At 35.4% G+C, this 27,561-nt stretch overlaps 6 protein-coding genes across 8 annotated transcripts; 3 read left to right on the top strand and 3 right to left on the bottom strand.

Annotated features, from left to right (window-relative positions):
* The first annotated feature begins 777 nt into the window (after window positions 1–777).
* Window positions 778–5,086, top strand: E(z) (histone-lysine N-methyltransferase E(z)). Of its 2 annotated transcripts, XM_073980743.1 has the most exons (9): window positions 930–1,192; window positions 1,652–2,401; window positions 2,505–2,665; window positions 2,848–2,862; window positions 3,386–3,486; window positions 3,646–3,832; window positions 3,906–4,042; window positions 4,103–4,532; window positions 4,598–5,086. In XM_073980743.1, the coding sequence occupies exons 1-9, from the start codon at window positions 1,068–1,070 to the stop codon at window positions 5,005–5,007; spliced, it is 2,316 nt and encodes a 771-aa protein (XP_073836844.1). In that variant the 5' UTR covers window positions 930–1,067; the 3' UTR covers window positions 5,008–5,086. The 2 variants fall into 2 exon arrangements, with proteins under 2 accessions (XP_073836845.1, XP_073836844.1); XM_073980744.1 differs by lacking the exon at window positions 2,848–2,862 and having other exon boundaries at window positions 778–1,192.
* On the bottom strand, window positions 4,984–18,201 carry LOC141400996 (chromosome transmission fidelity protein 8 homolog). 2 transcript variants are annotated; one of them, XM_073980751.1, is made up of 4 exons: window positions 18,071–18,176; window positions 17,060–17,435; window positions 5,454–5,580; window positions 4,984–5,389 (listed from the first exon to the last, which is right to left on the bottom strand). In XM_073980751.1, exons 2-4 carry the CDS (start codon window positions 17,284–17,286, stop codon window positions 5,090–5,092), a joined length of 654 nt encoding a protein of 217 aa, XP_073836852.1. In that variant the 5' UTR covers window positions 17,287–17,435; window positions 18,071–18,176; the 3' UTR covers window positions 4,984–5,089. The 2 variants fall into 2 exon arrangements, with proteins under 2 accessions (XP_073836852.1, XP_073836853.1); XM_073980752.1 differs by lacking the exon at window positions 17,060–17,435 and having other exon boundaries at window positions 18,071–18,201.
* On the bottom strand, window positions 7,611–10,648 carry hay (ATP-dependent DNA helicase hay). The gene is made up of 4 exons (XM_073980742.1): window positions 10,541–10,648; window positions 10,224–10,428; window positions 9,113–10,150; window positions 7,611–9,051 (listed from the first exon to the last, which is right to left on the bottom strand). Exons 2-4 carry the CDS (start codon window positions 10,282–10,284, stop codon window positions 7,736–7,738), a joined length of 2,415 nt encoding a protein of 804 aa, XP_073836843.1. The 5' UTR covers window positions 10,285–10,428; window positions 10,541–10,648; the 3' UTR covers window positions 7,611–7,735.
* Window positions 18,202–18,216: 15 nt separating the features above from the next.
* Window positions 18,217–19,689, top strand: Uqcc1 (Ubiquinol-cytochrome c reductase complex assembly factor 1). The gene is made up of 4 exons (XM_073980750.1): window positions 18,217–18,410; window positions 18,540–18,740; window positions 19,033–19,284; window positions 19,358–19,689. The coding sequence occupies exons 1-4, from the start codon at window positions 18,351–18,353 to the stop codon at window positions 19,637–19,639; spliced, it is 795 nt and encodes a 264-aa protein (XP_073836851.1). The 5' UTR covers window positions 18,217–18,350; the 3' UTR covers window positions 19,640–19,689.
* Window positions 19,690–20,225: 536 nt separating this feature from the next.
* Window positions 20,226–21,291, bottom strand: LOC141400993 (uncharacterized). The gene is made up of 2 exons (XM_073980749.1): window positions 21,016–21,291; window positions 20,226–20,960 (listed from the first exon to the last, which is right to left on the bottom strand). Exons 1-2 carry the CDS (start codon window positions 21,185–21,187, stop codon window positions 20,377–20,379), a joined length of 756 nt encoding a protein of 251 aa, XP_073836850.1. The 5' UTR covers window positions 21,188–21,291; the 3' UTR covers window positions 20,226–20,376.
* A 2,449-nt stretch (window positions 21,292–23,740) lies between these two features.
* Window positions 23,741–24,644, top strand: Cnep1r2 (CTD nuclear envelope phosphatase 1 regulatory subunit 2). Its single transcript, XM_073981939.1, has 4 exons — window positions 23,741–23,937; window positions 24,002–24,073; window positions 24,135–24,269; window positions 24,336–24,644. The coding sequence occupies exons 1-4, from the start codon at window positions 23,916–23,918 to the stop codon at window positions 24,479–24,481; spliced, it is 375 nt and encodes a 124-aa protein (XP_073838040.1). The 5' UTR covers window positions 23,741–23,915; the 3' UTR covers window positions 24,482–24,644.
* The last annotated feature ends 2,917 nt before the right edge of the window (window positions 24,645–27,561 follow it).

Below are 27,561 nucleotides of genomic sequence, written 5' to 3'. Positions count from 1 at the left end.
TTTTTTACATATGAGTTGTCACTTCTCCCATACAAAATTTATATGCAAAGTGACAACTCATATGTAAAAAACATATCGTGTAAAGTACCCATAACCGCTAAAGCTGGCAAACCATCGATATTCCCAACATTAGATATTTTCGATATAATGTTTTGAAATATCGATTGCTATCGATATTATCGTTAAGTTGTCATCACCATTAATTTGGAAATGAAAATGGCGGAAATTTCAATGATTTTCTTGAAATTTTGCACAAGTAGTTCACAGAAATGTCAGAAATGTGAGGGAGAATAAACAATTGCTTTTATTTTATAAAAATAAAAAAATACATTTTACTTTACCGAAAAATGTGTACGTGTGACTACGGGCTTACTTTCTCATACACACATAACCGAAAAGTAGCGAAATTTCTATTTATTTCAATGAATTTCAGGTTAGGGGTTTTTATTCCGATAATATCGATAGGTAAAACTATCTATCGATATTGAATTTTTAAATAACAATCGATATTATCGATAGTGCCATCGATTTTTTGCCAGCTCTAGTAACCGCACTATAAGTCTGTGTTTAGACACACAAATTTCTCGGGAAAGCAAATTGATTTTTTTGGAAGAGAGCGGAGAGGAAAGAGCTCCTCAATACTCTTTCCTACCCCTAAAGCCTTTAACTAATTAACTGCGTGTTGCGTGTGCGTTCAAAAAAAACAAAAACAACATACATGTATTTGTTTTTGTTTTCAATTTGAAATACATGTATTTTGTTTTTGTATTTTTGAACGCACACGCAACACGCAGTTAATTAGGTAAAGGCTTAAAACTGAATTTACTTTCCCGAGAAATTTGTGTGTCTAAACACGGACTAAGAAAGCCTCGTAAACAAAAATTGACTCATCGATTTATCGGAAATCGACTTAAATTGGCAACTCTGCTTGTTATTGGCGCCCCTTGTATGTGTTTTTGCGAAAAACTCCGTGAAACATATTTTATTACTGAAATAAACTAAGCAAGAAAAAATTATCAAATTATTTCAATTCTTTTACTCAATGAGGCAACGATAAATACACAAATATGACGAATAATGTAAAGGTTCCCTTGGAATGGAAGAGACGTGTCAAGAAGGAATATATGAAAATTAGGCAACAGAAACGCTACAAAAGAGCAGATGAAATAAAAGATGCATGGATTAAAAATTGGTTTGTAGAAACATGTTATATTACCCACAACAATCTACTCGGCTTAACTATAGTTTAGTAAGAACTCTCCGATTCTCTAGAGGTAGGTATTGTTGCGCTGATCATGGGAATGTATATTTTTTTTGGGGGGACGGACCCGGTTACCACGTTATTTGACCGAAAGTCCTGGTGCAAAACCCGGCTGACCCGGCTCTACTGAATCGATAGCTACTAAATCATTGTATCATTGGAAAGCTTATGGAAATACATATCCAACAAGTGGTCATATGATGGTTATTTTCAGGTGTTCAGGGGATGTAGCCCGAAAACTGGACCCGGATTTTTTCCATTAAACCCTCAAAAAAATATACATTCCCATAATCAGCGCAACAATATATACCTCCGGAAATTCAAAAAATCGGAGAGTTTTTACGAAACTAGAGTTCTATCTTCTCCTATCATGCTCCAATTTATTTACAGGGATGAACACAATTACAATGTTCAAGATTTATATTGTGAGCCCAAGGTTTGGCAGGCCCAACCATATGACCCACCACATGTGGACTGCGTTAAACGAGCTGAAGTGACAGTTTATAATGGAGGCGGTACTCAACAAGTGCCAATTTGTGTTATAAATGCAGTCACACCTATACCAACTATGTACACTTGGGCACCTACCCAGCAAAATTTCATGGTAGAAGATGAAACGGTGCTTCACAATATTCCCTATATGGGCGATGAAGTACTCGACAAAGATGGCAAATTTATTGAGGAACTAATAAAGAACTACGATGGTAAAGTTCATGGCGATAAAGATCCCTCATTTATGGACGATTCAATATTTGTCGAGCTAGTACATGCTTTAATGCGAACTTATCCAAAAGAAATTGAGGAAATTACTGGAGCTCCATTAAAAATTGAAGTTGTAAAAAATGATGATGTTAAGGATAAACCAAAAGAAGACGATAAGGATTCAGTCGTTGACGGTAAAGATATGAAAGAAAAGGAAACTGATACTGAAAGTGAAGAAAAGAAAGACAAAATAATTGAAACCGATGAACAAAAGAATACCGAAAATGAAGATATCAATAAAGAGAAGGAAGATTCTGGTGACGAAAAGAAGCCTGCAGATAATTTAACAGAAAAGTTACCATTTCCACCACCTATTATTTTTCAAGCTATAAGTTCTAATTTTCCAGATAAAGGGACGGCACAGGAACTTAAAGAAAAGTAAGTACATATAATTGTGCTTCCTTTCTCTAGTATTTGCAAGGACTTTTCGTGAAGCGGTTTAGAAATTATACACAAATTTGTCATTTTTGTATGTTTTCAGATACATTGAGTTGACAGAACACCAAGATCCAGAGCGACCGCAGGAATGTACCCCAAATATTGATGGTGAAAAGGCGGAAAGTGTTTCACGAGAAAGAACACTTCATTCGTTCCATACATTATTCTGTAGGCGTTGCTTCAAATACGATTGTTTTCTACATCGTAAGTACATTTTCATAAAATTACAAGTTGCAACAAGCATATGAATTCAATGGAATACTTTCTACTTTTTATTCTTTTTTATATTTGGTTTATATTGCAATAATATAAACAATTACAATGCCGTTAAAAACTGAGTATAATCGTTCTATAAATAAATAATTAAATATTTACTACAAATTCAGGTCATCCAACTCACGGTGAGTTGTAGCTGTTGTTGTATGTTTTTTATTTGTATGTTCCTCTACTACACGTCATTGATCGACCATATTCCCCATTTTATATCATTCGATGTATATCATTTTATGCTCTAATATAAAAAACATTAACAACAGAAAAGTATCGAAACGCCAAAACATCATCCTCAACTAAATTTCCTAGACAACAATTCAAGTAAAATTCATAATTGCAACTTCATTTATAACTTTGTATCATTATTTCTGATATTTTAAAACGACTTTCTAAATTGAAACGAAATTCTCAATAACATTAAAGAAAATGTACTAGTAATTGGCGCTATATATAATGTAATATGTTACATTTTGATTTTGTGAGATTCATTCATCTTAACATTCATTAACTCAGGGAATTTCTTTACCTATTATCAATCAGCAATTGGACAATCAAGAGTAACAAAATTAATGGCATTTCAAAAATTCACTTAATCTGAACATTTGTATGTGCTAGTCATCAGTATATTAATATTTTCACATATACTTTTAGGTTTTCAAGTGGGACATTCTGGACCAAATTTGCAAAAACGCCGTTTCCCAGAAATGAAACCGTTTACCGAGCCATGTAGTAACAATTGTTATATGCTTTTGGTAAGTATTTTGAAAAGTATCTGAATAATTGAATGCAGTGACTTCGTATCGTTATACACATATTCAGCTATAAAATCCATCTTTCCAAACATATTTTATTGACAATTACTTCGCTCGGAAAGTATTTTTATTATCAACTTTTAATTATATTATCTGTAGGAAGGCATGAAGGAAAAACTTGCAGCTGATAACAAAACTCCGCCAATTGATTCCTGTAATGAGGCTAGTTCGGAGGACAGTAACGATAGTAACAGCCAATTCAGCAATAAAGAGTTCAACAATGATCAAACTAAAGAGAACGGAACTGTAACAAGTGCTGCATCAGCAGAAATAAATTCAATAATGGGTATGTCCAATAGTAGTGTTTCATGGCAAGTCAAATAATTGAATAAATGAATATTGGTACATCATTTTTTAAGCTGGCATGATGAATACCTCAAACGTCAAATGCGACTGGACTGGTGCAGATCAATCACTATTCCGGACATTGCACAAAGTATTTTTAAAAAATTACTGTGCCATAGCCCAAATTATGTTGACCAAGACATGTGAACAGGTTTTTTAAATTACATTTCTTTTATTACATAGCAGAGTAACTATGGTATTGTTTTTTAAGGTTTATGAATTCGCCCAAAAAGAGGCTGCTGAGTTCAGCATTGAAGAACTTCGTCAGGATTATACACCACCGCGCAAGAAGAAGAAGAAACAGCGTCTGTGGTCTTTACATTGCCGTAAAATACAGCTCAAAAAGGATTCATCGTCGAATCATGTCTACAATTATACACCTTGTGATCACCCCGGTCCTTGTGATATGAATTGTTCATGCATTCAGACACAGAACTTTTGCGAGAAATTCTGTAATTGTAGCAGTGATTGTCAAAATCGATTTCCAGGCTGTCGTTGTAAGGCGCAATGTAATACCAAACAGTGTCCTTGTTATTTGGCTGTACGCGAATGTGACCCAGATCTGTGCCAGGCATGCGGAGCAGACCAATTTAAACTAACAAAGATTACATGCAAAAATGTTTGTGTTCAAAGAGGTCTACGTAAGTGTTTTTCTGTAAATACTCTCATAATATACATATGTAATTTATGCAACGTCTTTTTATAGATAAACATTTACTAATGGCACCTTCAGATGTTGCTGGCTGGGGTATTTTCTTAAAGGAAGGAGCTCAAAAGAATGAATTCATCTCCGAATACTGCGGTGAGATAATATCTCAAGATGAGGCCGATCGCCGTGGAAAAGTTTACGACAAATACATGTGTTCGTTCTTATTCAATTTGAATAACGACTTTGTTGTAGATGCCACACGTAAAGGCAATAAAATACGTTTCGCCAACCATTCCATCAATCCCAATTGCTATGCTAAGGTCATGATGGTTACAGGTGATCATCGTATTGGCATCTTCGCCAAACGAGCTATCCAGCCTGGAGAGGAGTTATTCTTCGACTACAGATACGGTCCCACAGAGCAGTTAAAATTCGTGGGCATTGAACGTGAAATGGAAATCGTTTAAATATTTTATTTATACACAGCTAATATATTTTTGAAAATTTCTAAAAAGAAAATAAATAAATGTGAAATTATCATATGTATTTCTAAACACTTTTTGCTACATTTGCTATAATAGGCTTTGGTCTTGATTTGAATGTTAGCTTTTTGGTAACAATCGCCTGGACTGTATATTCAGTTCGTTGTTTGGTCTTATTCTCCAGAGCAACAGTGTTATCCAATAAAGTTCGATCAACAGTATTGTTTATGACACTTGCATTTAGATTTGTTACTGTTTGATCTAAAAGATGTTGACCTTCATTGGTTTTGGATTTTTCCAGAACGGCAAATGGTTTTTCCAATTTTTGTTCTCTTCCTTGTAATATATGGTGACCTATTATGAGAATCTAAATAACATTTTAAGTTAAAGCCCGCTTTTGTTAGTACTTATTTATTTGTAGCTGTACTTACAGGTTGTCCATATTTATTGTAATAGAGATCGCCCACAAATTGATCATGCATATCCTCATTGGTCCTTACTTCTAGATCCCCCTGTAGTTCCAAAATTGCCCATTCTTTTAATCCACTCGACGTTTTTCTAAATGTAAAAGGAAAATGAATACTTCGCATACATGTAATAATTATAATTGGTAGGAATAAACGTAAAACTTGAAGTTTTACAGAAAAAGGACTCTATATCGGTTACCGAAAGTTAGCTTTAACTTTAAGTTCCTACTTTCAAACATTCCAAAGAAATAGAAGAATAAGAAGACATAACACGTTCGCGGACGTGAATGCTATAGCATTAATTTTCATGTTGACGTAGGATGACGTGAATGCTATAGCATTCACATGCAAAGTCAATCTTTAGTCATTTACTTCTATACAATCGCATGTTTTTGTGATTTATGTACACAACAGGACTCATTTCATATATATCCTAAATATAATAAATAAACAATTACACTGTGCAACATTTTTAAGGTGATCTTGTGCAAACAATTCGAACTGAGAATTTTTTGAAAGTACAGACCCAAACGACAGGAAACCCTAGTTGGGTTTTGTTGTGTCAGATCCAGCGCGGATTTTATGGCCCCATCTAAACATGGTTAAATATTGAGTTTTTAAAGAAATTCGGGGCTATATCTCAGAAACCAATGCGAATCTTCTTTTGACCTCTGAAGCAAATTTGTAGATAAGGACAAGAATAAAATATTTGGAGAAATGATGAACTCAAAAAACTACATTTATTGCATCAAATTTCAAAATATATGCAAAAATGCCACAATTTTTACACATTTCGCACCCTATCTCCAAAATCGTTAATTTTTTCTGAATATTTACTTCTGGAAAAATATTCCCTGGAATGTAATACACAACTGTTTAGAACATGCCATTGTTATTAAAATGCCTCTATCCGGTGGTTTTCAGTACATTTTTCAAAGACGATTTAATAAAAATGTCAATAATGTAGTGAAATCCGAAATGCGAGAGTAAACTGTTGGTGTGAACTGTGTTTGAAATACGTGTTGTGAAAGATATGATGCAAAAATACCGCTGAAACAACATGAAGTAAGCATTTTAGAGTTTCAGAATATTCTAAAGAATTGTTGAGAACTTCAGATTTTTGCAAAAGGTTACTTGGTTCAACTCCCAATAGTTTAGCCGATACTGACCAGAATTTCAGCAACTATGTAAAATTTTCTATATTTTATAGATTTTGATGCTCTAGATGGAGTTTTTCTTATGCGGTTTTTTCAAAAGACAGCAAGGCCAAATTCCTATTCGCCTGATAAATGCAAAAAAGTGTAGATTTAGCCCGGTTTAGATGAGGCCATAAAATCCGAATTGGATCTGACAGGACAAAACCCTACTAGGGTTTTTGTAGTCTAAATATGTACTTTCAAAAAATGCATACTAGAAGTTGTTTGCATTTTCAGTGATGCATAGTGTTATAATATTAATAATTAATTAATAAATGCACAAAAATTAATTTCGAAAAAAATTGGATGTCGTTTTTTGCACCCCTCTGAGCTTTTTTGCGTCCGTGAACGTGTTAAAGCATACAACCAACAAAGCTTCAGTATATGGCTTTGTTTTTGACGTTGGTAGAATGACATGTTCCAGCAGGTTTTCTGTGACGGTGACTATAGGCCTTTGTCTTGATAGATTCATGACTAGTATGAAGTAGGATGTACTTATATATTGTGTACTGTAGGTTGTGCAAAGTTGGTAAATCGTCTCACATTTTAATTGACCAACTTCCATCTCTGTGGTCGAACTTATACGGGGTTATCATGAATGAAATTTCCCCGTGAGTTTTGTCTTTCCACCGTTGCAACTTAAGGGAGAAAGTGAAAAATTCACGGGGAATTGCCGTTCATGATAACCCCTATAGACGGGATTCCTCCATGGAACCTACGACCCTCCTTAAAGACAAATTAGTCAATATGCCTCAAAAGCCTCCATTATCTCAGAGTGGAACATAAGTCCACAAAAATCCATTGTCAAAACCATTGGAGATGTCGCCGTTTCTCCGGCATTTCATATCCATTCCTTTGTACACAAATAAAAATCCTTAATGATTCTGAACCAATACTCCCCCTAGATATTGAATAGAAATATTACTTAGCTTTTAACACACAAATTGTATCAAATATTTATTTAAAGAGATAAAAACTTAATATTACAGTAATAAGCAAGCATTGCATGCATTAACAAACTCTGTCTTCATTTCATAAATTTTCCAATAATTAGACACCACGAAACTTTTTAAATAATGGATGAATATTTCCTGAGTTCTTTTTGCGATGTTCATAATAGACGGCATCATCACCTCCAGACATAGAACTGAGACCACCAGCCCGTTTTGCACTTGTTGAGCTGCTAGGTCTGTAACCTGGCTCACCGGGAATTTTCTCATCCTCACAGTCCAGATCAGATGCAGATAATACCTGCTGTAATAGCTGAGCCTGTTCCTCTCGATTTTTATAAAACAAATCCGGATCAGTATCCATGCCACTGAGATGGGTAATAACTTTGTAACTGTAGCCTTGATTAACCAAGAAACGTTGACGTTTGCGAGAGTAACTCATTTCCATTGTGTCTTGTGACACAAGAGTGTAGAAGAAGGCGTTGTATTCCTCGGCAATAGCACCTTTTTTGGCACGCAAAATACGACCGAGACGTTGGGCTTCTTGACGACGTGAACCACCATGTGATGAAATTTGTATCAAAACATTAGCTTCTGGCAAATCAAAACTAGTATCAGCTACTTTCGATACAAAAATTGTGTTAACTTTTTGGTTGAATTTAAAATTTTGTAAGATTTGTATACGTTCATTCTGGGATGTCGGACCGTAAATAAAGGGTTTATTCATTTTTATGGCATAGTGCTTCAAAGCAAACACATTATCTGAGAAAACAATTGTTTTGTCTCCACGAAGTTCGTGGTATTTTATAAGAAATTGACAACTGCGGAATTTGGATGGATTCATGACGTATAATAACATTTTCTTTGAAGTTTTCGCCGTAAGATATTCACGATAGAATTCTGGTGACATAGGGCACCAGACCTCGGCACACTGTACACGAGCAATATAGCCTTTCTTCTGCAATTCCAACCAATTCGCTTCGTACAACTTTGGACCAATGAGGAAATTCAAATCAGCAATTTTGTCATCTTCACGCAACAGAGTGGCCGTTAGACCAAGTTTGCAATGAGACTGAACAATTGTTAATACTCTTCGGAACATTTTTGCCGGAATAGTGTGTACTTCATCCAACACCATTATACCCCATTCTTGTTCCTGCAACCAACGCATTGTTTGCTCTGCTTCCCATGAACGTTTCTGCGTATGAGTAATCATAGAGTAAGTGGTTATCAGAATGCCACAACCCATAGGTTTATCTTTAGCTTCAGAGGTAAAACGACAAATCATGCTGTCATCTGCCGTAGACCACATCTTAAACTGCTGTTTCCATTGTTCCACAGATACACCACTGTTACACAGAACTAAGGCACGTTTTCTGACGGTGCAGCAAGCAGTGACACCAACCAATGATTTACCTATGAACAATTAATATATGTACGTTAGTATACAGATTTACCCATATCACAACAAACGTACCTGCACCACAAGGAAGTACGATTACACCCGATCTGGCTCTACCATTACCAAACATTTTTCGTAAACTCTTTTCTTGGTAAGGTCTCAGAACAGCGGCAGGCTTTAAATCAATATTTATATCTGGATTGTGAGTATCATTACGAAAATCGTACTCTGCCAATAGAGGATGTTCTATTTCTATACATCGCTTTTGAATAACTTCAATTTTTTCCTGGCTAACCTCAAACGAAACTGTATTCAAGTTGGCTTCATCTTCGTCTTCTTCTTCATTGTCAATTTTATCATAAAAGTTGGTAATATCATCGGGAACTGCTGTGGTACCATCTGGATTTACTGCTGCCGGTGCATTTGGAGCAGTTTTTGCATCAGGTTTGGAAGCGCCTTCGGGGATTTTTGTTCCGAATTGTGTGATAGCTTGTTTTTCTAAGGTTCCCTGTATAAAGGCCTCGCCCTCTTCTCGTTTAAGACGACACTGCTGAATGACTGGATCTTTTAGCAATTTTTGTAATATATCCGGATGTGGCGATTCTATAAAGTAGCGATTGTGTTTCAATACCAATTTCACTTTGCCATATGACAGTGTACACAACTTTATGAATTCCACTATTCCTTCGGGTATAGATGTTTTACTCAGTCTTTTTAAATATTCAACAATGTCATGGGTTTGCAATCCCACGGAGACAGCAGCGTACAAACTGTAAGCGGTAAGCTTGTACTCATGAATATGTTCTGGACGGCACACCGGTTCCGAAATGGCAATAAGAAAATCATGAGCATGTTTGTATACTGGTGAAAATGATTCCAAAAAAATGTGACCATTTGGTGCCACCCATAAGGGACGGTTTGTATGGTCCGTTTTTAGTTCCATTTGTGCACGATAATCTTTAGCTCCATACTCATCCGTCATTATTCCCTCATCATTGGTTTCGGCGTTCTTGGAAGCAGCTCCCGGTACGCCATCCCCTTCACTGAAATCCATGGAATCATTGTCTTCCACAAGCTGGGTATAAGCATCATCTTCGGCTCTACGTTTTTTCCCTTTGGGTAAATAATTTGAAATTTTTCATTAAGACCCTTATGTAGTATTAGTATTCGAAATCCTCCAACTCACCGAACTTTTCGGAGCCAAACTTCTCCTTTTTAGACTTTTTTGGAGGCCCCATTCTATCCATAAATTTGTGAAATTAGCGAGCGACAACCAGCCAACAAGAATCCAAGATTTTTCACACAAACAGTATTACAAATCTACTGTTGCCAGATTTTTTGTTATTGTCAACACGCAAAAACAACCAAAACTTGATCAAATGGTTAAAATACTTATGGGTACTTTACACGATATGTTTTTTACATATGAGTTGTCACTTTGCATATACATTTTGTATGGCATAAGTGACAACCCATATGTAAAAAACATACCGTGTAAAGTACCCCTTAAAGCCACTTTGACTAAACACCACAAAAAATGGTTGCAAAAATTGTTTCTTCCATTTTGTTATAGAATTGTCTCTTATGGGCCAAATACATACGGTCCGTTGTGCGACGCATTGCGCGTTGAAAACAACAACCACATGAAAAATGTGTAAGTGATGCCAAGTTTGTTCTTGAAGTTTTCATGTGGTTGTTGAAACGCAACGCTCAACGCGCCGTATGTGCAGTTGCTTTTAAGGCCTCGGCACATACTGTGCGTTGAGTGCCAAGGGATGCCAAGTTTTTTGCAAAACAACAATATGACTGCCGCACATGGCACAATTAAGCGCTCGGCACATACGATGCGTTGAGCTTCGCGCTACAACAACCACATGAAAAATGTGTAGGTGATGCCAAGTTTTTTGAAAAACAACAACATGGCTGACGCTTTAAAGTTAAACATAATTTAACTTTTTTGGGACAACGTGTGTCCCAACGTGTCACTAAACGGACCGTATGTGCCGAGGGCTTTACATAGGTAGAATTGCTACAACAAAGCAACTTTTTTTGTAATGTAAACTGTCAAAATTTTCGCCAATTGGTCTCTTGTTGTCTCTTTTCATCGCTTGTGTTTGTCTATAAAGCGAAGACATTCTATCTCTTACTTACAAAATCATATGGTTTTTATTTTGATTTTTCGTGGCGAATTAAGGCATCTACCTATGTAATTGTACCATGATTTGGTAGAGCTGGCAAAAAATCGATGGCACTATCGATAATATCGATTGTTATTAATAAATTCAATATCGATAGATAGTTTTGCCTATCGATATTATCGGAATAAAAACCCCTAACCTGAAATCCATTGAAATAAATAGAAATTTCACACGTACACATTTTTCAGTAAAATAAAATGTATTTTTTACATTTTTATAAAATAAAAGCATTTCTGTGAACTACTTTTGCATAATTTCAAGAAAATCATTGACATTTCCGCCATTTTCATCTCCAAATTAATGGCGATGACAACTAAACGATAATATCGATAGCAATCGATATTTTAAAACATTATATCGAAAATATCTAATGTTGGGAATATCGATGGTTTGCCAGCTCTATGATTTGGCCGAGGGCATGGTACAATTAGAAAGGTAGATGCCTCAGCCCAGCTGATCGAATCTAAAGCGTCAAAAAACTATGAATTCGCCATGAAAAATCTAAACAAAAAACCATATGATTCGGTAAGTAATGGCCCCGGCACATACGGTACGTTGTGCGTCGCGTTACAACAACCACATGAAAACTTCAAGAACAAACTTGGCATCACTTACATTTTTTTCATGCGGTTGTTGTTTCTAACGCGTGACGCAACGCACAACGCACCGTATGTGCCGGGGCCATAAGAGATAGCATGTCTACACTTTATAGATAAACACAAGCGATAAAAAGAGGCAACAAGAGGCCAAAAATTTTGACAGTTTACATTACAAAAAAAGTTGCTTTGTTGTAGCAATTCGCCGATGCATCTACCATTGTAATTGTACCATGGCCCAGGGTATGTGTTGGCCGACACTTTGTTAAGTGGGGTACACACTAGAGCTGGCAAACCATCGATATTCCCAACATTAGATATTTTCGATATAATGTTTTAAAATATCGATTGCTATCGATATTATCGTTAAGTTGTCATCGCCAATAATTTGGAGATGAAAATGGCGGAAATGTCAATGATTTTCTTGAAATTATGTAAAAGTAGTTCACAGAAAGGTAAAGGAGAATAAACAAACGCTTTTATTTTATAAAAAATGTAAAAAATACATTTTATTTTACCGAAAAATGTGTACGTGTGACTACGGACTTACTTTCTTACACACACATAACCGAAAAACAGCGAAATTTCTGTTTATTTCAATGGATTTCAGGTTAGGGGTTTTTATTCCGATAATATCGATAGGCAAAACTATCTATCGATATTGAATTTTTAAATAACAATCGATATTATCGATAGTGCCATCGATTTTTCGCCAGCACTAGTACACACGATCAAAATATTTTGTGGTTGCTGGACAGTTTGACATTTATCGATATTTCCGAGAAATCGACAGTCAAAACTGATCGTGTGTACCCCGCTTAACTTTATTGTTGTGCATGTCATGGTACAAATACACAGGTAGCCGCATCGGCAATTGTTGGTAACATAAGGTGTCAGAATTTGACATCAATTCAATGCAGTTGGCACATTATGTTACCATCAGCTGGCATGATAATGCTACCTGTATTATTGTACCATGCCAGCCTTGTTGTTATTTTTCAAAAAACTTGGCATCACTTACACTTTTTTCATGTGGTTGTTGTAACGCAATGCACCGTATGTGCCGAGCGCTTAAGCGATGCCAAGTTTGTTCTCGAATTGTTCATGTGGTTGTTGTAACGCGACACTCAATGTACCGTATACTATGTTTACATTTACTAAATCCACTCGATATCAACTGTCAATTCCATTGCTCAAACGTCAAATGAAATCCAATCGATTTCAGATGAGTTTTCATTTGACGTATACACAATGGAATTGACAGATGAAATCGAGTGGATTTCATAAATGTAAACATAGTATATGTGCCGGACACACATACGTGTGTTGGCAGACACTTTAGCTTTGTTCCAGAACTAAAACGTTTTTACACATTTAACACACTTTTGCCCAAAATGCGTTCCCGTACAACAACAAAGTTGCAAAATGTTCACTTCTCTTTGAACAAAAATGGCGCTGAATGGCTTTCTCTTTAGAAACTTTTTACACGACAAATTTGGGCGAGCAAAAATATGCCGGCTTCGGATTGGCTGACATGTCGACTTTGACATTTGTTCCAGTTTTTATGCCGTTTTCGCCATTTTTCCGTTCCCGTACATTTTGGAAAAATGGGTATGTGGAACTCATTTTCGACGGTTTTCTCTTTTGACACATTTACCATTAAAAAAAGTTCTGGAACGAAGCTTTTGTTACTTTATTGTTGTTCTATTCTTTTTTAATTTTTCTTTACATGTTGATCTTCTGAAGATCTTCCAGATGATTAATCTGCGATTCTTCCTCGCGATTCGCTTCCCGGACACAGTTACTTTATGTCGGCGATTCGCAGGTTATCATTAGGCGCGCTCTTCCGCGATTGAATTGATCTTCCCCGCGAATCGCAGATTATCTTTAAGCGATTAAAATTTTGAAAAAATGTTTGCAGGGACAAAGGAATTTGTTTTTGTTTGTAACGTTACTGCCAGTTGTATTTGTAAACAAAACAAGGAAATGTCTATAAATTATTGGAATTTAAAAAACTAATAATTTTTCACATTTGGTTGAATATTTTGGAAAACATGAATGAAAATTAGTTACATTTTCAATTTTTATGTTTCCACATCATTCCACTAAATGCATACATTTTCGAAGAAAGTAGAATTCTTGCAGAAAAGTTTGGGGTCGCTGGAAATTCATAGAAAAAGGAGAAGCTGTTTCAATGTTTTGTTTTAGAAATCAAAGAAGCACATGTTTATTAGGGCTTTATTTTTTTAAATTTTAACAAAATACCTCACATACCTATTAACAAACGTTGTATCGCCTCTATAAGCGGTGATTTACTGCGCGGCTTATCGTTCGAACTTGGAGGAGGTTACATATCATTGATATGAAGAAGTCTTTCTGGGAAATGGTTTTTTTCCGAATGATATATTTTTTTTTTCTCAAAAAATATATGTCCCTAATGTACATCGAAATAGAAATGAATGTATAAAATGTCATATGAAATTTGACACTAACACTACAACCCAGTTCAGTCAGCTGGGTATTGCTGCTACCTTTTTTTGTTCTACCATGACAAATGTTCTAAAAACAAATTTAAAAATCATTGAATTCGATTGTTTTTAAAATTGTTTGGCATATTTTTCAAACAACACAAACACATACACAGATTGTGTATATTGTTTTGACGTTTTAGGAACAGTCGAAAGAAAAAAATTAATTTGACAGAAAGCTTTAGCTAACCTTTATTATTAAACCATGAGAACATTTGTTCCATAGACCGAACTAAGGAAAGATCTCCATTCCTCTCTGTTTTTCGCTTGACTTTTTGGAATACCACTTCATCCACTTGTTCGCTCCATCGAAGCTTAGGCCTGCCGATTCTGCGTGCACCTGGCATGTATTCATACGCCTTTTTAGCGGGTTCATCATCGCTCATTCTCATGATATGGCCTAGCCAACGCAATCGTTGAATCTCGATAAGTTTAACTATATTCATGTCTTTGTATAGCTTATATAGCTCGTGGTTCATACGGCGTCGATATTCACCGTCAACGCAAATCGGCCCGTAGATCTTTCGAAGAATTTTCCTCTCAAACACACCAAGCACTGCCTTATCTGCTTGCGCAAGTACCCATGCTTCGGAACCATACATTAGCACGGGTAGTATCAGCGTTTTGTATAGTGTTATTTTTGTTTGACGAGATGTGGCTTTGTTTTTAAATTGCTTACTTAGACCGTAGTAGCATCTGTTGGCCATTCCAATTCTTCTTCTTATTTCACAACTGATGTTGTTTGTTGTGTTTATGGCAGTGCAGAGGAAGACGAAGTCTTTAACTACCTCAAAATTGTAGGTACCAACTTTCACAGTTGGTCCGAGCTCTATGGACGCTTTGCGCATCGACACCATCAATTTGGTCTTTTCGCATCAATTTAAAGGGTAAAGTGAGAAAACTCTCAGGGAATCTACGTTCAGTATAACCCCCATTAATTACCGTTGTAAGAATAACAAAAGATTTTAAACTTAAAAAAATTGTACTATTTATCGGATAAAGTAGAGCAACAGAGTGGACCAAGGCGAACACTAGACACAACCGCAGTCTCTTAAATACAAACAAACGAAGCAATTCCAGCAACAAAGTCAGCGAAATTTCAGACGTTGTGAAACCTATCACTGTTCAATGTTTACAACGTTTTGTGGAAAGACCGTTCTAGGAGAGCTGGTGGATACCATGAGCTTTGGCAATCCGTTGTAAGCAATGACCAGAAATGTACAGCGCTGGACGAGCAAATCAATAGATCTATATTCTCTACGGGAAATGAAAGCGCTCCTACCAGTAAGCCGTAAGCGGGGATTGTCACAGCTTGCCAGACGTCATCATTGTGACACCCGGTCCTTGGAACCCCTTTCTATTGGTTTAGACCTCCTTCTTTTCATCATTTCAGTCAACAGAACACCCAACACGAACTATCTCTAGCATTTGTACTCGTCTGAACCATGGGTAAGCTCATTAGTAAGTTTTCAGAGAATGTCAGACAGCTGATCAGTCCGTCAGATGGTCGGGTACTTAGGGAACTCTCCGATATCACCACTGGTGCAGGTGATAGCTAGAAAGGCGACGGAAATAGCGAAGGAGCGTAAGGAACTAACGTAAAACAACTTGCTAATCCCTTATTTCACCCAATACCTATTCGCGTTGTTGTTGTAGCATCGCAAATAGGTTCGTTCCTATATATTTTTCATTTATCTAGTTGCTCTCTGTCCAGATTCAAAAATTCAGCAAACTGGACTGATTGTGTCCATAAAAAATCAGGAAGGCAATTGCAACCTGCCGCGCGGTCCTAATCTACATGCAGGACATGAATTATATATCGTGCTATCAATTCGGGCCCAATACAAATTGAGGCAGCTGCATCCTGCGGATCTTAATTGGGCTTAAAACACTGCTGTTTGCCTTTGGCGACTGCCATAGATGGGGGTGGTCTCCGAGTTCGTCATTCACTCTGCACTTGGGTTATGCATGTGCAACTGAATCAGTGTGTCTGTCCGATAGAGTCGTTGATCTAGAGGTTCTCATTTGTACCTTTGAACCTCTCTCTCTAGATCATGAAGAAGTGCCTGTGTGGGGGATTCTCACTGCGATAACACCCAAGCACGTACTGTATCGGCAGCATCCTATTGTGCTGATGCCTCGGAAAAATCTTCGTCTCATCAGTATTCAGGACGGGATTCTGGCCGATTTGAATATTTTCTACTGCGTAGCGCTAACATTTGCATACGATGATGCAGTGATGATGCCCCGGAAAGTTCTCTCAGCTACCCGAGGATCTGAGGGAATTTGCAGCTCTCTGAAACGGTGATTGGTAAATTCTCTGAACCCTTGCCCACCAACTTTCCCAATGGTTCCGAAAAGTCCGGCGTTCAGAGGTTATGAAGTCGGGATGTCTATTTACGGAGACGATGGATGTCTGAGCCAAGGGAAATGACGGTTTGCCTGGACACGTAATTTATCAGTGGCACCCTACACAATGGAGATGTCTGGCGAACTTATGGTGGTTGGGGCAGATTCGTTCTCAATGCAAACTGTAGAACAATGCATTTGCTTGGATAGAATGCCTCTTCAATAGCAATTGGGCTGTCCTTCAACACTATCTGCCCAACAAATTCGTAAGTTCTTGCTCAATTCATCATCGATGCAGTTAGAAAGAGAAAAGCTATAACATTTAATGCTGAAATAGAATACATCACTTACCCATCATCGGTAACATCAATAAATGGCGTTGCACTAACATCGATTTCCTTTTCGTCCCAACTAAATGATAGCGCTTTGAAATTTACAGCAGCACAATATGCATAGGACGAATCAAACATATCAACACCCAATTTTATTAATTCCAATACTAACAATGGTGTATATGCTCCTGGTAGCATTATTGGTTTGCCGCTATCAGCATTCAATTCCTTAAGGCAATGCTTCATAATGGGTAACAACTGCTCTGAAGTAACTTCTGTTGCAGTTAAACCATAATTATGGAAACCTTCAAATATATAGCCACCACACAACTCTCCACCATTTACTTTGGCATCTTTGATCGATTGGGAACGATTGAAGGTGTTATAACCACCAGCTATGGGAACAAAAAGACATGATTTCTTTAATATCTCCGATTTGGAGTTTACAGAACCTCATAAAAATTTCAGGACGAAAATTCTACAAAAATTTCAACAATTGAGGACAATTCGGGAACAAATATTTTTTTAGAAAAATCCTATTTATACTTGAAGTTGTATACGTCAAAGGACAACGTACGCGATGGGGTTTTATAACTTATATTTTTTCAGGATTAATTTTGACTAACAAATGTCGTTCGAGATGAAAATAATTAAACAAATGCGTTTATTTGTTTATTTCTCTCAGACACAACCAGGGGAAGAAGAAGCATTTGTTTATTTCTCTCAGACACAACCAGGGGAAGAAGAAGCATTTGTTTATTTCTCTCAGACACAACCAGGGGAAGAAGAAGCATTTGTTTATTTCTCTCAGACACAACCAGGGGAAGAAGAAGCATTTGTTTATTTCTCTCAGACACAACCAGGGGAAGAAGAAGCATTTGTTTATTTCTCTCAGACACAAATCTGCGTTACGTTACACACTAATTTCTAAAATACTAAAGTTGAGGCATTCTCTGATTGTTTGATTTTAGTATTTATTCCAACTGCAAGTGTTTTCATTTTAATTTATTTTTTTAAAAAATCCACTTACGTTTTTATCAAGACCGGCATTTTTTTTTTTGATGCACTTTCAAATAAAAAACAATTTCTGTGTTTCGATAAGAATAGAACAGCCACCTTTCAGCACCAAAATAAATTCCCAGCCGCCTTTTTGAGTAGAACAGCTGTTTATAAATAGTGTTGCCACAGTATACCGACAAACTGTATAAACTTACCATGTGAACTACCCTTTTGTGTGTGTTTTTTTGTAGTGTGGTTGGGCTTTGTTTACAATATTTTCTATAAGAAAAATTAAATATTTTAACTTAATAATGTTAACAACCAGATTGTTAACTAGAATTACTAACAGCAGAAATGGCTTAGTCCCAATGGCAAGTAAAAATATTGCATACAGTTTTAGAGTTTACAGCTTAATCTTAATCTGTGATGCGTTCTGAAATAAAAGTTGTCTTACATAAACATTTTGTACTGCGTGATAAAAATAAGTACAATATTTTCAGATTTCAACTGCATCCAATGCACAAATTCATCAATTTAGCAGGCAAGAGGATGACAACAATTTCAGATTTAAGCCACTTCTGCTGAACACATGCAAATATTGTTCTGCCAGCACCACAACTACTACAAATCCTGCTGAACAAGGAAATGGGATTATAAAGAGGGTACTGAAGAAAGTTGGATTTACACCAAATTCAAAGGCTGTAAGTAATAGCATATGCATGTAAGTAACTGCATATGCATAACATCTACCCATGAATCACTAACGTCCAATTTTTAGAGTATAGATAAAAAGTGGTTTGAAAATTTAATTTCTTTATTTTCCGGGTGTCCTTTAAAACGGACAGTGACAAAATCCGATTGAAAGATGGATTCCGATTGATGAGTAAAACCGATTTTTTACTCATTTTGAAATTAAGAGAAACTGTCCTTATCCCTCTAAAATGCCACATACATAATTTACTTACTAAAGAAATATTTTCTTTATTCTTGCAGAGAATACGTGTAGCCAGTCATATGTTGTACGAAAGTGTTGCGGATAAAATCAACTATTTAGCATTCTTCAATGACTTTAATATGCCAAATACATTCAATTCATGGTTTTTGGTAACGGAATTACATGTTTGGATGCTATTATTACGCTCTATGGCAGAAGGTTCAGAGTCTGGTGAAGATGGCAGATTTTTACGAAACTGTATCGTTGAAGCACTGTGGTCAGATGTGAATACTAGAGCTAAGAAGTTGGGAGTACGTATATATTTAAATTTACTACTATCTATATATAATTAATTCATGTATATAATTATCCCTTTAATTTTAGGCTAATAATCCCTCACGAACTCGCCAACAAATCGAAGAACTTTCCGAACAATTTCAGGCTGCTCTAATAGCCTATGACGAGGGTATAATGTCGGAAGATCGTGTATTAGCAGCAGCTCTTTGGAGACGTTTCTTTGCATTAAATTGTGATGATTATGAAAAAATCGAGCGTCTTGTTAAATACGTGAGGCGCCAAGTTGTTATGTTGGATAATCTCTCTCGCCAAGATTTTCTAATTAAACCAAAAATACCCTGGCAGGATCTGAATAAAATTCACATTTAAATATTGATCACTAGGAAATGTAAATAAATCCAAAAGAATGAACCACAAAATTTGAACTATGTATTCAAATGCTATATGATGTAATAGGATTTAGTCATAAAGGAAGGAGGTATACATACATGTTATGGGAAGCTATTTCACATCGTTTTTTTTTTTTGTGTTTATTAGTCAAATCAGTATTTTTTTTCAATGGTCGACAGAAATAAGTGGCATTCACAAATCCTATAGGTTTTAATCACATAGTAGTATATCTAATAGTACGTTTATGTTGACGAAATCCACTGGATTTCATCTGTCAATTCCTCTGCTTAAATAAAATGAATGGATTTCAGATATGTTTTGATTTGATTTTGCAAAGCAATTGGCAGTTGAAACCACACGATTTCGTAAATGCAAACGTGCCACAAGTTTAATTTCCGCTTTTCAAACGTAAGATGCTTTTAAAATCAAACTGTCATAAAATATCAAATTCTGCAAAAATGCGCTTTGAAAGATCAGAGGGGTTCACATAAAAAGTGGCTAAATTTGCAAATGAATTGGATAACCTGATTTTTTTGTATAATTACTGAAACCAGAAAGTGAACAATTTTACTCTATAAGTTTTATTTTTAAAACGAAATAAAATTTTAGAAAAAACAGTAAATATCTATCATTTACGCTAGATATCTTTGTGAATCCAAAGTTGACTGAGTAACCAATTTTCAAATACTATAATCGAAATTAAATACTAATGCTAACTACACATATAAATCTTCAATGCCTTGATGATTTAAAGCTCGTAATTGACATTTGCATAAAAATGCCATTATTCTTCTTTCAATGCGATCCCTTGATTCACCATCGAATCCCATATATAGAGCTTCTATTCTTCGAATTGTATCTGTGGTGTCTTCAACGATAGTATCTTCTGTGCCAACAATCTCTTCGGCTATTTCTTCAATAATGGAAAACGAGTCGGAAAATTGTTCTTCTAATTGATGCGTTTCCTCATGTTCTGTTGTCTGTAATTCAATATGGAAATCACTTCCCATATCATTGTCTTCTTCATTGTCTTCAGCCATTTTTGAATTAGATTCATCAGATTCCCAAAAGTTATTAGTTTCCTGTAGCAAGTCGGGAATTTCCTTTGGTTTGCGTTTCCTTTCCCTTTCCTTCTTTGGTTTATACGCCTGTACGGTGCATTCGAGAAAACGCATTCTATCCAAATATGGCCAAGTGGATCCACGAATCACACCACTTTTGGGACACAGTTCATTACAATGTTTCAATTCCTTTTGAAATTGTCCCCTTAAATTGTTCCATCGACTTAGGCAGAATTGTACTAAGAAAGAAATTATAAACTATAGTGAATTCGTTGACATCATTTGAGATTTTACCTGGATAACCCATTTCATTGGCTATATCTTGCCAGACTTTGTTTTTAGTTTTCATGATCTCAAAGGATGACATTCCTGGTATTTGTCTCATGTATATTACAGGATGAGGCTCGACCAATGAAATCAACTTAAAATCAAATGGTCGATTCTTTTTATGGCTTGTTTTGGTCATTATGTTATGGAATTATATTGTTATGGTGCAACTCGCTTAAGACAAAGTGAAATAAACGTAAACAAATATGTTATCGATAAACAGACGCTTGACACTCAGTGCTGACAATATTTGGAATGTCAAAATTCATCGAAATCGATATGTCCCGGTCCACTAGAGCTGGCAAAAAACCGATGGTACTATCGATAAAATCGATTATTTTTTAAAAATTAAATATCGATAGATAGTTTTGTCTATCGATATTATCGGAACAAAAATCCGCAAACTAAAATTCATTGAAATAAATAGAAATTTCACTGCTTTTCGGTTTTGTGTGTATGAGAAAGTAAGTCCGTAGTTACACGTACACATTTTTCGGAAAAGTAAAATGCGTTTTTTTTAATATTTTTATAAAATAAAAGCAATTGTTTATTCTCCTTTACATTTCTGAGAACTACTTGTGCAAAATGTCAAGAAAAGCATTGACATTTCCACCATTTTCATCTCAAAATTTATGGTGTTGACAACTTAACGATAATATCGATAGCAATCGACATTATAAAATATTATATCGAAAATATCTAATGTTGGTGATATCGATGGTTTGCCAGCTCTAGTCCTGTTAGTTCGCTATGTACATGAGAACTTTCACCACATTCGCATGAGACCGTCATCAACAACATAAGAAGTCAATATTACATACCCAAACTTCGCGTTCTGTACAAAAGCATACGTCGATCCTGTCAACATTGTAAAAATTTATCAGCCAATCCGATTGTGCCACAAATGTGAACACTGCCTAATGCAAGGCTTGCCAGCTTCGAGGGACCATCAAAGACATAAAGTAATAAAGACCTGACAAAATGCATGCAACAAAAAAATGTTTACGAAACTATGTATAGAAACATTACCCTTAACAGATTGCAGTTAATTCAAAATCGCAACCAAGGAGGAACATTTCATGTAATGGTATCAGAAACGAAATTTATGCATTCAAGGATCTATTCAAGAATAGTTCCATGTCAATTGGGTCGGTTTATTCGGTTAAATACGTAAAAATGTATAAAAGAAAAATATGTTATGTCACCATATCGTAACATAACATTATGTTAAATTCAAAAGCCATTCACAAAGAATGATAGCAAAAGAAATGTCTTATCTTGTTGTATTTATGTCTTTGGGACCATTTACATATGTCGGCATTGACTACTTTGGACCCCTATACGTTACTGTGGGCCGAAATTGTTTAATGAAATTCACGCTAGTGTGGACCGGGACTAATAGAATTTTTCCCAGAAAAATTTAACAAGTTCGATCAGCTGTTTCTTAATAATCTGCTAATGGTCAGCAGCTCAATGTTTATCTTATTTTTGTGGAAACATACTATAAATATTACGATTCAGCTATATTTATTGATTATTTTATTAAACGCCGTACACATTAGAGCATTTTTGCCGGGTTAACCTTCTTTGTGAGGATTTAATTGACACATAACCAATGGAATTGACATTTAAAACCCAGTGGGTTTGTTAAATCCTGCTATATATATAAACGTACTATTAATATATTAATTATTTTTTTATTTATTTTGTTTAAAATTGAAGAACTTTTTCATTGCTTTGAACTTAGTTTTTCTTTCGTGCATTGGCGCCATTGTTATTGTTTTGGTTATCAACTGTTATCTTGCTAAAGTTTACTAAATGCTGTCTTTTTACTTTTTTTTCTCTATTTTCGTATCAAAGAGTAAAATCTCTCTTAAGCCCCCGGCACGTACGGTCCGTTGTGCGTCGCGTCACGCGTTGAAAACAACAACCACATGAAAAATATGTAAGTGATGCCAAGTTTGTTCTTGAAGTTTTCATGTGGTTGTTGTAACGCAGTGCTCAACGGACTGTATGTATTTGGCCCTTTACTCTCTGAAAAGATGTTATTGAATAATTATTACTGAAAAAGTAAAAAGACACAACTATTATTATTACACTAGAGCTGGCAAACCATCGATATTCCCAACATTAGATATTTTCGATATAATAGTTTAAAATATCGATTGCTATCGATATTATCGTTAAGTTGTCATCGCCATTAATTTGGAGATGAAAATGGCGGAAATGTCAATGATTTTCTTGAAATTATGCAAAAGTAGTTCACAGAAATGTAAAGGAGAATAAACAACTGCTTTTATTTTATAAAAAATGTAAAAAATACATTTTATTTTACCGAAAAATGTGTACGTGTGACTACGGGCTTACTTTCTTACGCACACATAACCGAAAAGCAGCGAAATTTATATTTATTTCAATGGATTTCAGGTTAGGGGTTTTTACTCCGATAATATCGATAGGCAAAACTATCTATCGATATTTAATTTTTAAAAAACAATCGATTTTATCGATAGTGCCATCGATTTTTTGCCAGCTCTAACACAAACCCACTTGTTGCCTGATTTTGAAGTTTTAGGAATTCAGGAAAAACAAGGGTTCTATAGATTTTTTTCATTTAAATCTACCTCTTTACTTATACCATGCGTCCCGTCGTTAATTAGGTATAGCAGTAACCCATTTCAATAAATCGACTTTAGATTTGTCAACACAAAAAGTCGAATTGCTTATCCCTAGCTTCGAGCAACTAAAAAAACATCAAAACACAGTATTTAGAAGAAATTATTAGTTTAAAAGAAAAACAAATTCTTTAAAATTATTACTTGTTGTTAAATCCATTTTGAACTCTATCACAGGAACTGACAAACAAAATGGAACCATCTGCCTGCGAAGGTGAGTAAAATCTATAAAATGTATGAACTTTGATATGGTCAAGCATATCTCAATATTGTTTAAGATTTGAAAGCATTTGAAAGACGGCTGACCGAAGTGGTGTCTTCATATCGCCCATCAACAGTACGTTGGAGAAGTAAGTTAATATTGGACAATGGAGTATCGAATATGTATATGTTAGTGCTTTTATATTGTAGTTGTTTTGGCTGTAATTTCATTGTGTACTGCTATTGGAGCTTGGTATTGGTTACGAGATCCTAGGACATCAGTTGTGCCACTTACAGAATCCCTTCTTATTCATCCCGTATTTACATTTGCAACATTAACATTACGTATGTATGATTTGTAGATGATAACAATTTTAGAAAGTTCATATATCTTTTTTACCTATTATACAGTCGTCTTATTTGTATTCGGAATACATAAATTGGTGATCGCTCCACAAATCATAACATCGCGAATGCGTAGTGTGCTTGGAGACTTCAATATGAGCTGTGACGATACAGGAAAACTTATTTTAAAACCTCGGCCCAATAACAATTGATGAGTTCACATAACATTGACAGTGTTACTATGATGTAAGAAGAATGCCTGATATTAATTGTTGTGTGTATTTTTAATATGAAGATAATTTCCATTACGATTAGTGTCTCTCGTCTGTACACGTTTGACTTAGGAACAAATAAATAAAAACGTTTATAATCATACTCTTGAATGACCGAAATTAATTCGTCAAATCTGCCCACAAATGCATAAATCAATCAATCCCACGGCAGCGGTTCTATCGTACCGGATTGACCCGAAACCATAGTGTTTCGGCCAGCGGCTGCCAACCCAGCACCTATGCTTCTACGTAGGTTTGTATGCTGCTACAACAACAACAAATGCATAAATTGCATTGGCTTTTAAAATAATGCGATAAAAGCAAGATTAAGGCTGACTTCATAAATTCAACATTTGCATTGCAAGTGATGACAATCTAATCTGAAGTCAAAGTCAATATGCGTAGAACACTGACATTGTCAAAAAAGAGTCATGTCATTTTACTGCTTTTTTGAACGAAGCATTTTGTAAAATTCTGTTTTTATTCAAAATGAATGTATCATATTAGGTACATACCACACATGGTAGAATCATTACAAGGTAGGGCATAGCGAAAAGCTGATTACAATCTTTTTTTCTATTGGTTTGCTTATTCTATCAAATCAGTATACACAAATTGTGTATGTATGTGTATGGTTTTGAGAAATATGACAAAATATTTTATACATATTAAATTTCAATTGAAATTAAAGTTGTTATTACAACATTTATAACTTATATTTATGACAACATTGTGATGAAACAAACTTTTGAGCATATACAGAAGCTGACTCTGTAAATTTTTTAATTTTTCGCGTTTTAGTTAATGATCCAAAATATCAAATAAACAGTACAACCTGTTGCATATTCAGTCATGGTAATTCTGACAGAATAAGCAAACACACCCAGGCCTTGTTTTTCACAATTTATTCGAACCTGACTTACCTCCCAAATTATTGTACCATGATACCACACTTCCGCCATTTCTAATAGTTTTTGTGTATTTTTCTTCGCAAATGTCTGTTGGCATAAGATTACAAAAAAATGTCTACAAAAAATGTAGCACAACTGATGATACTGCACAAATTAGCTGACTTCCGTAACACCATTTGCTTTGTGTTGTATAAACTTCGTCAAAATATTTCAGTTGCACACTCATGCATTGTTCCTCAAAAATGCAACTAAATGCATCAGAATTAACGCACTTAGCGCCGAGAATTTTTTTGCGAGAAAACTTACCCCCTGTTTTTGTAAAAAAAAATATTGTTCTCACACGAATTGTCAAATTTTGTAGATCGATTTACTCGTCTTAGCGCAAATGTGAAACGCTGATTTTTGAATGATGAATTCTTAACTATATTTTGAACGTGTCTACGAAGAATTAGGTCTGTATGTCATCTAGGGGCTGAGCTATGGATGCCCAAATTATTACGAATATAGACGAACGAACAAAAAATAGTTACAAAAACAGGGGGTTAAAATTGTTTATGAAAATTATAGCTTTTAATAGTAAAACTCGTAAAAGAGAAAACTACAAAAAATTTGTTTTCACACACAAGTTTTTTGAAATAGTTCGGGAACGGAAAAATGGAAAATACGTCAAAAAAACTGGAACAATTGTCAAAGTCGGCGTGTCAGACGCCGGCAACCATGTTACTATTTTTTTACTCGCCCAAATTTGTCGTGTAAAAAGTTTTTAAAGAGAGCGTCATTCGGCGCCATTTTTAGCTCTGTTCCTTTACGTGCAAGAATCTTCAAGTTTTACCACTTTTTACTCGAAAAGCGTTCCTTTACTTCTGACACCATACAATCCATATGAGAGCAGTTTACAACTTTTGCTACTTTTGCCGGTTTTACCACTTTCAATAGTAAAGGAACAGACCATTTGTTTAAAGAGAAGCGAACATTTTACAACTTTTTTGTGTACGGGAACGCTTTTTCGAGTAAAATGTGTAAAAGTCGTAAACATTGTAAAAACTTTTTAGTTCTGGAACACAGCTTATCTTTTTGAGTCATTCTAAGCATTTTTTTAATAAATAACGTTTTCTCTGAAACGTTTAGTTTTCCCGCAATCGGGCCTTCTCTTTAAAGTGCCAAAAACTTTGGATGGTAATATAGGTGTATCCTTATATGTCAATCTCTTGGTCTTACTATATTCCTACCAAATCCCTGACTTTATATTGCTTGGTTTACATTTACGAAATCCACTCGATTTCAAGTGTCAAATCCATAGGTTAAACGTCAAATGAAATCCAGATGAGATTTCATTTGACGTTTGAGCTATGGAATTGACAGTTGAAATCGAGTGGATTTCGTAAATGTAAACTTAGCATATGATTGTAACATTTATCATTAAACTTTTAAAAAGTCAAAAATTACAAAAAAGTAAAAAGTGAATATATTGGGGTTTAGGCCAATTGCCTGGAAATGCATAGGTCAAATGAAGCTTTATCAGCGTGAAATGACAGATAGCAGACAAAGATATTCGAAAAAATCAGAGTTTTACAATTTTTGCAACCATTTCTTGTGGCGTTTAATATTGATGCTGTGTTAATATTGATGCATGTTTGCTTTTTAACGCAGGTAAATGCGTATTTTTGACGTTTTGAAACACGTAGCTTCGCAGTTGTCAAGTATTACATTAAGAAACATAATACTTCACACATTTGCCAAGCAACTGACGATACGGAAGTCAGTCATTAGGTAATTATTGTGCAACGTGTTGCATTTATGAAGTCTGCATATAGGGCTCAGCACATACGATCCGTTGAAAACAACAACCACATGAAAAGTGTGTAAGTGGTGCCAAGTTTGTTCTTGAAGTTTTCATGTGGTTGTTGTAAATCGACGCTCAACGGACCGTATGTGCCTGAAGCTGAAAACACATAAAACGTTTGAGTAAAGTTTTGTGTTGGGCTTTGAGAAAAAAAAAAACAACAACAGGGCGACGCCGCTACCAAAGTCCAGCGTTTATCTATTTGTCGGCATATATTTCAAATGAATTTGAATTTTTCGGCGTCATGCCCAACAGTGTAAAAACGG

Source organism: Musca autumnalis, unplaced genomic scaffold (genome assembly GCF_047663935.1).
Source record: "Musca autumnalis isolate F117 unplaced genomic scaffold, ASM4766393v1 scaffold_4, whole genome shotgun sequence".
NCBI lineage: Eukaryota > Metazoa > Arthropoda > Insecta > Diptera > Muscidae > Musca > Musca autumnalis.
Note: the sequence above shows the minus strand (reverse complement) of the source record. Positions and strands in the feature narration are given on the sequence as shown.

Coding starts and splice junctions, on each gene's coding strand:
- hay (XM_073980742.1), bottom strand. CDS start 10,284: ATGGATAGAATGGGGCCTCCAAAAAAGTCTAAAAAGGAGAAGTTTGGC. Junction 10,151..10,223: donor GTTTGGCTCCGAAAAGTTCG/GTGAGTTGGAGG, acceptor ATTTACCCAAAG/GGAAAAAACGTAGAGCCGAA. Junction 9,052..9,112: donor CGTACTTCCTTGTGGTGCAG/GTACGTTTGTTG, acceptor AATTGTTCATAG/GTAAATCATTGGTTGGTGTC.
- LOC141400996 (XM_073980751.1), bottom strand. CDS start 17,286: ATGAAGCATTGCCTTAAGGAATTGAATGCTGATAGCGGCAAACCAATA. Junction 5,581..17,059: donor ATTGATGTTACCGATGATGG/GTAAGTGATGTA, acceptor TTTTACATTTAG/AAAAACGTCGAGTGGATTAA. Junction 5,390..5,453: donor ACAATAAATATGGACAACCT/GTAAGTACAGCT, acceptor AATGTTATTTAG/ATTCTCATAATAGGTCACCA.
- Uqcc1 (XM_073980750.1), top strand. CDS start 18,351: ATGTTAACAACCAGATTGTTAACTAGAATTACTAACAGCAGAAATGGC. Junction 18,411..18,539: donor GAAATGGCTTAGTCCCAATG/GCAAGTAAAAAT, acceptor CAATATTTTCAG/ATTTCAACTGCATCCAATGC. Junction 18,741..19,032: donor TTACACCAAATTCAAAGGCT/GTAAGTAATAGC, acceptor TTATTCTTGCAG/AGAATACGTGTAGCCAGTCA.
- LOC141400993 (XM_073980749.1), bottom strand. CDS start 21,187: ATGACCAAAACAAGCCATAAAAAGAATCGACCATTTGATTTTAAGTTG. Junction 20,961..21,015: donor CAATGAAATGGGTTATCCAG/GTAAAATCTCAA, acceptor TTTCTTTCTTAG/TACAATTCTGCCTAAGTCGA.
- Cnep1r2 (XM_073981939.1), top strand. CDS start 23,916: ATGGAACCATCTGCCTGCGAAG. Junction 24,074..24,134: donor ATCAACAGTACGTTGGAGAA/GTAAGTTAATAT, acceptor TTTATATTGTAG/TTGTTTTGGCTGTAATTTCA. Junction 24,270..24,335: donor ATTTGCAACATTAACATTAC/GTATGTATGATT, acceptor CCTATTATACAG/TCGTCTTATTTGTATTCGGA.